At 42.4% G+C, this 10,990-nt stretch overlaps 2 protein-coding genes and 1 long non-coding RNA gene across 4 annotated transcripts in view; 2 read left to right on the top strand and 1 right to left on the bottom strand.

Annotated features, from left to right (window-relative positions):
• Nucleotides 1-40: 40 nt before the first annotated feature.
• On the top strand, nucleotides 41-4,796 carry LOC133391203 (uncharacterized). Its single transcript, XM_061643097.1, has 4 exons — nucleotides 41-651; nucleotides 3,575-3,689; nucleotides 3,938-4,034; nucleotides 4,226-4,796. Exons 2-4 carry the CDS (start codon nucleotides 3,638-3,640, stop codon nucleotides 4,779-4,781), a joined length of 705 nt encoding a protein of 234 aa, XP_061499081.1. The 5' UTR covers nucleotides 41-651; nucleotides 3,575-3,637; the 3' UTR covers nucleotides 4,782-4,796.
• Nucleotides 446-8,275, bottom strand: LOC133391204 (uncharacterized). Its single transcript, XR_009764687.1, has 3 exons — nucleotides 8,008-8,275; nucleotides 7,580-7,738; nucleotides 446-570 (listed from the first exon to the last, which is right to left on the bottom strand). It is a non-coding gene; the product is annotated as an uncharacterized LOC133391204 (long non-coding RNA).
• Nucleotides 8,276-8,461: 186 nt separating this feature from the next.
• Nucleotides 8,462-10,990, top strand: part of LOC11175713 (uncharacterized) — a 140,244-nt gene continuing 137,715 nt past the window's right edge. The window contains exon 1 of one of the 2 annotated variants that reach the window (XM_061643084.1): nucleotides 8,462-10,059. The gene's annotated coding sequence lies outside the window, so the exon portion shown is untranslated. Of the gene's footprint in view, nucleotides 10,555-10,990 lie in introns of both variants that reach the window. The other variant, XM_061643083.1, reaches the window with a different exon arrangement.

Raw genomic sequence — 10,990 nt, 5'->3', positions numbered from 1 at the left:
CATTGTGCGTTATTTTATATTTATTTGGTATTGGATCTAGAGTTGATGAATTTGACCACAAATTTCTGATTTAAATGTGATGTGCACACTTAATTGAGCATTAATTTATGTGACCATCTCCCATTACACGACTCGATTAAACTCCATCAGTCATTGGCGAACAAAAACACGAAACGACTGTCTCATGATTCGCCACCTGTCACCCGAATTATCGCATCTTGTTGTCCATTTAATTGGTGCAAAATTGATGCAACATTTAAAACCAGTCATCGAAACGATGACCGAGAACGAAGGCTTCCGGCGATTCCGATCAATCAGCTGCTAATCATTGACAAATTGACAGTCACCAGCGACCTTGCCGCTTGCGTCCGCGTCAACCGGCCGGCTGTCAATCAACCTGGGGGGTGATGATGAGTGGTAAATTAATTTCGCATTGATTGACTCCCGACGTCGTACGGAAAGTGCTGATTTCGAAGATGACGATCCCAGCAACCATTGCGGTGATGCTTTCGATGAAGTAGCTCGTGCGTGGTGCAGTGGACCGAAGTGGATGAGCTGAAGTGCTGAAATCTGAAGGAAACATAGTGGAAAATATAGATTAATTGGGGGAGAAAATAAAGCAACGCACAGAAGGACGCAACACATAAGCTGGTAAGAAATTGGTGGCTAGAGAGTGAACAAGATGGTTTTGTTTATGTTGATGAACTGATTTATGAAAAACAAGGTGCAATGAGCTGCTGTGTAGTTGTGATGAATTAATTTTGATTTTGTTATTTGATAGATCTGTTGTAAATATTTTAGCATTTTCCAGCAACTAAAACATTTCAAACGTTCAAAACATACAATTTCATTTGAAAAAGTCATAATAACGTAATATTTATATTAACATCGTGGGCCGCATTATAAGCTCTTGGGGGCCGCATGTGGCCCGCGGGCCGTAGTTTGGATACCCCTGGTCTTGTTTATTTAGCTCTTTCTTTATCGTTGAAATGATTGTTGCACAAAAACTTTTCCATAGATGCTGTGAAAATGTTTCCCTTCTCTTCTTTGCTATTACAATCAACGTTGCCTTACAGTGGTGGTCACTCTAACCCGACCACCTAATGTTCCTTTTACATTACACCAGATATGAGCTTACGTTGCAGCTTCCTGGGCAGCTCCTTTAACCACTTACGAGAACATCGCTTTTACACCTATAGATGGTGACACACTTCAATTTTATTGCAGAGTTTTTCAAATATTCACCTTACATTCCATTGAACTGCAAATCTTTTGAGTTTTACGGAACGTTCATGATTTACATATAGCCTAGAAAGGACTGTGTCCTTATTACTCATAAAAAAACTCTGCGAAAAGAACGAATGTGTTCTTTTCGGAAGTTGTGACGTCAGTCTGTGCTCTATACCAGGGGTTTCCAAACTACGGCCCGCGGGTCACATTTAGCCATTAAGAGCGTGTAATGCGGCCCGCGATTACTTTGTAAAGTTTACAAAGTTATTCAAAAATATATTTTTTGTACTTTAGAAAGACGAAAATCAAGATTCAATAAAAGAACGCTGTAGAAATTTGATGTATTTAGTTTGTATTTTCTTATTTAAAGAAGATTTGAACTTTCAATGGCCAAAATCAACAAAAATTTAACAAAAGCAGTTGAACAAAAGCCCTCAACAACGTTATATGTGAAGCAATGAGGCCCATGAACTGAAGAGTTTGAAGACCCCTGCTCTATACTATATAATTGTACACATATATAATTCAATGCTGTAACATGCAATAAGGCTTAATTCAATATAATTAGCTGTAGTATTTTCTATTTAAAATGCTATTTTTTTCACTCACTAATACAAAAAAGCTGAAAATATTCAGTACGAGTAGAGCTATGTTTATTATCATCGCTTTTCCTGGACAAAATAACAAACAAATTATGAATTGTACGATTGTTTTGATAAAGGATTTGTATGATATGGTCCCATCTTATTAACATACAAATTGATGCCATGTAAAACACCGATAAAGATTTTTATTCAACTTTGTTTTTAATTACTTGCTTTTAATTGTTATTAATTGATCAACTTATGTCATACTTCATCAGTTTACTCAATTATATTATCATACATCACTTGCTGTAACTATATGGACAGTCTTTTTTTCTCAATGTACGGAAATCCGGAAGAGTAAATGTATGATTTCTACAAAATGATATTCACATCTTTGTGATTTAAAAAAAAATAACCATTATTATATGACTTATTAAGAAAAAAACGAAGGATCGTATCAAAACTAGAAATACATGTCAAAAAATAGGTTGTTTGTATTAATAAATGCATTTCAAAATCGTCCAAAAATACAAATAATATATTTTAGTAGGGGTTTACAGAAAAAAAAAACATTTTTAACGATTTATAAAAAGTATTGATTCAATACAAATTTTAGGGGCTTTATGAGTTTTATAAAGTATAAGAGTTTATGGAAGTTTTATCAACCTGTTAATGTAAAAAATATTAAATTAGCAAAATCTTTGTTTTTTTTTTGTTACCAGATGATCAAACCAAATATTCAAACAATATTTTCAAATTGCCATGAGAGCCTTACCAATTTAATGAATAACGGTTCAAAACTGATCCGATCAGATACTAGCGACGCAAAACCTTCAACAACGTTTTTTCAGCAGAATTCAATTTTTTGCTATTGTTACATAATTAGTTAAGGAATGTAATTTTCTTTTCTTCTTTGCAACACTGTCGGTCAAGGCCTGCCTATACCACTAGTGCGTTTGACTTTGAATGACTTATTTATTTACCCATATCAGTATAGTCAGTTCTATGTATGGGGACACGGTCCATTCGAGACTTGAACCCATGAAGGGCATGTTGTTATAATCATAACCTGATAATTTTTTTTACCTCCCATCACTTACTCCAGCATCAATGTTCTATTAAACTGCTATTAAAAATATACAAATCATACATTTACTGTTTTTATCGATGTCTTCCTGATATTCCGCAAAACGAAAAAAAAACAACTGTCCATATAGTTATGGTAGGCAGTGTATTTGTTTAATGATTTCTTTTTTAATTATTTTTTTGACATTCTTTCGATCCGTCCTTGAAATATCAATAAATAAATGATTAAATAAGTAAACAAATAAATTTTCAAACGCTGTACTGTACAAAGTGTACATGTATTGCTTTAAATTCCATTGCATGGAAAAACACTTAGTGAATTACATTTTGTATTGAATGCTTGCAGTTTAGTGTAACAATTAGTATGTAACACGAGAAAACAAAGTTTGTCGTTTAAAGGAGTTGAAAAACACTCCTGAAATTTTGATTTAATACGAAATGATTATTTCTAACAAAGCACCAATATCCTATGAGTGGTAGATTAGCGTATGATTTTGCTTGCTCATCTACTATTCGTGTTATAAATCCGATGTACTGTAGCACAATCAATGTTACATTACCTAGTTTAATCGTGTGCATGCCCAGCCCAGCATATTTGCATACTTAAATGTAAAAAAATAAACACAAACTTTGCACCCCTTCATTAACGCAAACGTTGTTTAATCGTACAGGTTTCAAGCAATCGTGGAAAAAACTTGCTGATTTCCAAAAATATTCCCCTAAACAAGTTGATAATGACAGTTTTGGAATGGATATGGAATTGTTTCCTGCTTCTGCTATTTGTAGGTAAGCCATTATTCTGATTGTAACTATTTTAATATATTTGAACCGATTTAATAGATGTCCTTTCTTTGTTGCTAATACTCAGCTTGACGGAATCAATCCTTGATTTGATACCGCTCTAGGTGGCTTTAGTCCTTTCACTCTTATCGGCACATACTGAACAAAATCAGCCATTTCTGTTTATTCATGCATTTTATTACTGTGTAACACCTTTTTCTATCGCACCCTTTAATGACGCTGGTTTGCGAAAGGTATCGCGAAGGCGGCACTATCATTTTATTGGCCCTCGATCGGAGAGTGGAGATATGACGATTTACACCCATCCCTTCGGTATCACGAGTCGTGCAGGTACGTATGCATATACCCGTTGCTTTATAATGAAAGGCAAATAGATAGATAGATATCCTCCGCACACCTCAAAGTCACGCGGCATAGGTTTATAGGGTGTATTTATTCAAAAAGCGATTTATTATATGAATTAACTCATGTCATGGTAAAAGAGCACTCTCACCCTTGAGCACCATTTGTTTTGATTTCAGAACGAAGCAGCTTCTCGTGAATAGCGTCTTTTTCGTTGTCTATCCTTGCGTCCTGGGCGCCCGTTGGTACCCCGCGAACCGGCAGTGGTCGTTGTGGACGGAGGATGAAAAGGACAATACCGACGCTTACGTTCAGTATTCGCGCGAGGAGGAAGAACTTTTGCGCCATGGTATGCTCCGTGGGCGAATGATAGTACAGAAGGAAATTGTACTGCCCACCGATAGTATCCCGGAGGAGGATGTGCCATCGACCTACAAAACGTACGGTAGGGTAGATGATTGCGTTGTTGCAGTGAACGAAGACGAACCGTGTAATGAGCGGAATTATTCTCCAAAATCATGTGAACCACTGAACTTGTCGAGAGACGGTGAGGTGAAAGATTTAAACGATGAGGACAACATCCTGCAGAAGCAACCTGCCAAAGCCGCTATGGAGAGTATGGATTCATCTGCCTCTAGTAGCGAAGCAGAAGATCATGATAACGTGAGATTAATTCAATCATCTCCGAAAACATATCGTGGTATTTTGTCGGTTGTCGCCCGAGATAAAAGTTAGTGCTACGTAAGCTCAGCAACGTAATTTTTCTTTCCTTTTGTAACATATTAATCTGGGTTTTGCCACCAATTATTAAAACTAGAAGGATACGTTGAAAGAGAGTCGCCGAGAATTCAAAGCAGAGCTGAGAATTAGTTTAGTGAACGGATGAGTGAAGAACAACTGATCGATGAGGTGGCTTGAAGATTTATCCTACACAATATATTACTTCCTGCGACTTGTATTGGTCGATGGGCAGCATAAATCTACGCTTCCAAATCCAAAAATAGCAAAATCAGTTCATTAAATACACAAACTCTACCTTACCCCAGCACCGCAGCTAGCACAACAAAGGGCGGATGGATTGTTTCAACGCCGAGCATCGCACGATTATGTTTCCCCAGCTGATGGATGATGGGAAATTGTTGACTCATAAATGTGAAAATATTTGGAAACAACACCAGCTCATAGCTTGGGCAGCCAGAAGAGAACCAGCGCAATGTGTTGTGCGGACCAAAAATGGAGCAGCACCCACCCCCGGACGAGTTTAAAATTATAACACCAAAACGAGAATGCGTTCCACCAGCGGTCATGGTGCGTGAGCGGCTGACTCATTTGGTTTTCCAACGGCCACATGCCACGATACGCTACATGCCGTCGTAAAGGGGGAATGCTGCTGCTATTTTCGAAGATGTCATACATGAGCCGCCCTCGCCAGCCGCTCTTGGTTTTGAAATTTAATTTCCGTCTATCGCGAAGGGTTATTTGGTGGTGGCCATGTCGGATGGCCGTATCTGTACTGCCTCTTCCCGACGAGCGATGCTTTATCTGCCTCAAGCACGCCATCGTTTCTCTTGCACCCACGCACGCAGACGATTAAACCCCCGATCTAAAGTGTTGCTAGATCGCAAAAGTGAACCCTGATCGGGCGGCATGCTTTTTGACCGTGACAGACACCTCCACGAAACAACAGTGTGCCCACGTTAACCCAATATCGGTCCCATTTCCGACGCATAATGATAACAACGGGAGCGTTCTGGGTATGTTCCCCCGCAGACGCATCGAGCAGCATCGAGCCGGCCCGCGATGGGAAATTAAACGAAGCGCAATCTTGCGAGACCCGCCTGATTGTCGAAAATGGTGTGAATAGCAACAGCTACGAGTGTGAACAATTTATGATCCCACTCCTGGAATGCCCCGAGTGGTTGCACAACGGCAGAAGAAGATGTGCCGTCGTTTTCTCGTGATGTTGGATGTTGTGATGATGCTGAGTGTGTGTTGCTTTACAAACTCTGGGAATGCCACGATCTGCAATTTGGATTTGGAAAAAGCGACAAAGCAGCGGCAACCGAGGAGGGTTATGGTGACTTGCATGACAGAGTATGGCTACTTTTGACGACGAGTTGATTTACACTGAACAAATGATGATCCCACCATGGGGTTCGAGAACAGTTTGAACAGCTTCGTTGCATCGTTTACCGGATTTTCTGTCAATTGCCATTTTTCTATGTGTGGCTTACAAAGAAATTCTTTATTACAATTAAATCTTTTTCTTTAAATCAAAATATGCAGCCGAGAGTTGTAGCTGCTTAGAGTGAACTATACTACATTTGAAATTAAATTAAAATAGAACAATGAGTATCAGAGATCCAATGAACCTGAGAGCGAATTATCTTTGTTCTACTGTAAAAGATAAAAACAATGTTAATCTTGAAAATGTTTTTGAAGTTTTCTTTTGCTTCAAATGTTCAAAATGTATATATTTTTTATTGTCTGTAAAAACCTTTCACAGATATATGGAGCAGTCAACATAAGCTAACCTTAATTACTCACAACTTAAGCCGTATTTAAGTACTCAGGTCAAAGATTAAGTCTACTTGTCTGCTCCCAGACAAGCCAACTACTACATGAATTTTCAAAATAGGGGCCGGCTCCGTTACATGTCTTCTTCTTCTTCTTCTTCTTTGGCACAACAACCGCTGTCGGTCAAGGCTTGCCTGCACCCACTAGCGAAATGAGCTTAGCTTTGAGTGACTTATTGTTACCATAGCAGGATAGTCAGTCCTACCTATGGGGGCACGGTCTATTCGGAGCTTGAACCCATGACGGGCATGTTGTTGAGTCGTACTACTTGACGACTGTACCACCAGACCGGCCCCGTTACATGTAGAGTTGTCAATTTACACGACTTAACAACATGCACTTCTTGATTTATGTGTGATCAGTGAGTCACTGATATTCAATCCCATTATGGATTAAAGCAGACCTAGATCGACAACGGTTTTTGCGTCAAATAAGAAGAAGAACCAGTCAGAAGTTTGAGGCTGTAGATCCTAGATGTAACAAACACACTACAGACAGTAGTGAGAATTTTTCACATTGAAAGATGCGAGCCTAAGGAAGTCTGGGGCTGAGCAGTAGAATGCATACGGAGCAAGACGCGTCCTGCCTAACTAGGACAACTACAACAATGAGAGCAAAACTGGACAGTCCACGATTTTGTTGAAGGAGACATAGTGTGGCATATTGATCTCGATTTGCAAAAAACAGCAGTCTACACAGTAAACACCTAATTCGGAACTCAAGGTGATCCCACAGGTGAACTGTCCTCGGTATAAAGTGCAACGCATAGGGAAGCGTATGGAGTCTATCAAAAATCGAATAAGTGAACAGAACAGTGTATTAGTACTTAAACGATAATGTAACACACAAAAGCACAACACAGAACATTAAAATCATAGGAATTGTTAAACCAATAAGGCAGATGAATGCAGGAAAGGACGTCTGTTGGGAAATACAACGACACCATATGTACGCACATTGTTAACGGGAACCGTGACTACTACAGGCTCCAAAATCTGCTGAGTTCTGGACGAAGCCTTCCACGTACGAAGGTCGCAAGATACCTTAGCTGGAACAAGTGTGGAGTAAGTCGGACACATACTTTGAATGATCTGAAGAATGATTCGCAACCAGATCTACGGATCAATATGATGTGCTCAAATTTTAATGGACCTTGATCCTAAAAATTCTTTAAAATAGCAGCGCTGCCATCTGTGGAAGTGATTAAACTGAGATTAAAATGTTGAAGCAAAGAAAGACTTTGAAAATGAATTACCAAAGTCTGAATGCAACAAATTACCTGATCATTTATTTAAATCTTATTTTGACTAAATCGCTTCAGCTTAATTGCATGCATCCTCAACGCACTATAGAAATCTGCTTCTTTTGTTAGACATTTCCTTACCTGATAATAATTGATCAACTTCGTTCGACACGTTGAGATGCAACCAGTAATGAGAAAAGCACACCGCACAAGTATGCTGCAAACGATCAAGCAGTGCATCAAGTGGGCCAGCGCTCGGCAGAGAATAATGAATGCAAGCAGTGTGTATGTATGTGTGCGTAGGAAGAAAGTATGCCCATTCAGCATGCCTTATTTAAGAGAGCATAAATGGCCATAAAGAGCCACAACCATCCCAGAGGGCTGTGTTGCATGTGAAGCAATGAGCAGGCCTGCGCGGTTGGAGCACGATGTCTTCTAGCAGCATCGCCATGCTCATCGATCGCTTTCTCGGCTTTCGTACTGACTGCTGAAACAGACGTCTCCTGCAGCAGCGGAACATGGTTCCCATACCATCCCTGTCCTGCTTTCTAACGGGGAATCGGTCCCATGAGTTGGTTTTGTTTTCGTTCAGTCTCGCTCGTACTTGCGCACAGACCGGTAGGAGCGTCATTCGATCCTGCTCACACGTTTTCAGCCCATGATGGCGGCGCCAAAACAGGGCGGCAAGTGAAGGGATGTTGAGTGAAGAATCTCGTGAATTGATCGAATCTCCGCTGCAGCGTGGCATTTCCATGGCGACGAAGAGAAGAAAAGAAAAAAAGTGTGAGCAAATAATTAGAGAGAAGAGGCTAAGAGACAAGAGAGGGTGATCACGGGAGCGAGAGAGAAAGAGAGAGAAAGAGAGAGATCGACGCAATCCAGCTCCTCCAGCCTCGCTTGTCCTTTGGTCCGTGTACCATGAAGCGATCAAACTAGTGAAGTCGAACGAGACGGTGCCGCGTTTAAGTGGTGGCAAAAGGAACGAGATGCATTGACCGGTTGCGCCCGTTACCATTAACATCCGCTCCTACTCGCTCTCTTTCTCTCGCGCGCTCGCTTTTTCGTTTCTCGCGCAACGGTGAGCGAGATGAGCGCGCATTTACGCGGTGCGCGCGATGCTGCGGCCCCGGTCGCCACCGCCCCATGGAAAGGACGGGGAAAGGTGGCCCCCACGCAAATGGGTAGAGGGATGCCTATCCAGCGCCGGAGGAGGGGAATGAGGGGAGGCGGGAGGGTTTTCAGGGCGAGTCCAGCGGAATTGCTTTCGGAATCGAATCTCGAAAACTTTTTCTCTTTTTATGCTCAGTATCGGTACACCGTTGGTTTAGTATTGCGGCGATCTTTACTTGCGATCGATGCGCGCGCGCACACACACGCTCTCTCACACGCGCGCCGGTTTCCTCCCGCTCCGTCGAACGCATACATGCACGACGCGTACCGCGCAATCGATTCACACACCACCGCGAGAGCACGCCGGAGAATCCGCAACAACGTCAACAAAAATATCTATAGAAGGTTAATAGCCAACGGGAGGTGAGGAAAAGGAAGAGGAAGAAAAAGAAGAAGAAGAGGCAAAAAATACACGACTTACTCCACACGATCGCGACCGCGCCAGCTTTGCGCCCGTGTACGCGCGCCCGTCCGTCACTCTTCTTCGCGCAACGCGCAAGTGAACGTGTCTCGCACGCGGGTTTGTTTTGTTGTGCTACCGATAGTTAGGTTGTGTGTGTTGTGTATCTTTTTTTTGTTTGGTTCGCCCTTTTTCCGCATCGACTATCCCCCGCGGTTGCTGTGTGTTATGCGAACGCCCAAACGATTCGTGATCCACGGGGCAGCTTGGTTTTGTGTTCGTTTTGGAAACGCTGATCGCGAGACATTTCGTACGTGCAGATTCAGCAGAATGTGAGTTTGTTCGAGTCCGGAGGAGGTTTGTGTGTTCATTTGCCGTACTATTTGCCATCACCGTATTTCGTAAATCGTCAGCCCGCGGGTTCGGGGCTTTGGCAATTGTTGATGGCCGTGCAATGATCGTGATCATCCATCCCACGGCAAGCGAATTGAGTTTGTGTAAACCCCGCAGATGCAGTGCAGTGAAGTGCGCCAGTGAGTAACACACCAGCTGTGCCGTGTAATAATGTTTTGTGCAGGAAATGCAATCAAACGTGCCGGGTTTTGATATTCTCCATCAGCAAGGTGAGTGTTTGCGTCGTTCGTTTATGTGAAATCGAAGATCGTTCGTGAAGCAATTGAAATCTCATTCACGCCGTCACGAAACGAGTGTGGCAAGCGTGGCGCAAAAAAGAAAAAAAGAAAGGCGCATCAGTTCCAACGCGATTCCAGTGAGCGCGTTCCAGCGACCGCTGGGAAAAAGTAAATAACAGTGTCAACAGTGCGCTGTACGGCCGGCAAGGTGGTGGAGGGTAGTGTGATAGGAAAAACAGGTTTTTCCTAACCACCGTCGTCTAAGCATCGGCCAGTGCCGTCCCAGCCCTTACTGGGACGGGCAGATTTGTCGCAAGTGATGTGTGAGTGTGTATGTGTGTGTCCGGTGGCAAATATTTCAAGATAAACCCAGTTCACCGGATCGGGCCCCGTGCCTAGGGGTTGCTGTTAGAAGAAGCGGTTCGGCGCAGAAAACCCGGTGACCGTGAAATCATCCGTTTCTTCGCCAGCAACAGCAAAAAAGAGGTAATGTGTTTCACAGTGACAGCGTGTATAGCGTTTGCTGTTCCCTTAACCTCCCCTAACCACCAGCAAACCGTCGTCCGAAAGCTGACGAAATACAACCAAAACCATGCGGTGCCGTACAGGCAAATGTCTATCTGTGTGTGTGCGTGTTGGTGTGTTGTTCCGATCGTGCGCCCTTCACTGCCAAAGGTGAACCCGACGACCGCAATCAATCCCCGGTGCGAAACCAAATCTCCAGGCCAGGCAGAAATCGAATGCCGCACATGGCTGGGGAAAAAGATCATCTCCAGCAAATGCACGATCACCACACCGCGGACTCGATTCGATCCTCGGCCTTCGTGAGGCACGGCCGCAGAGCTGTTGCGTGATCGAAATTGACAACATATTTGTGGCACCTCGTTGTGCATGTCACCCCTTAAAAACCGGTGCCGAGCAG

This window comes from Anopheles gambiae, chromosome 2 (assembly GCF_943734735.2).
Source record: "Anopheles gambiae chromosome 2, idAnoGambNW_F1_1, whole genome shotgun sequence".
In the NCBI taxonomy this organism is placed as follows: domain Eukaryota; kingdom Metazoa; phylum Arthropoda; class Insecta; order Diptera; family Culicidae; genus Anopheles; species Anopheles gambiae.
This window is presented reverse-complemented; position numbering and strand designations above follow the sequence as displayed.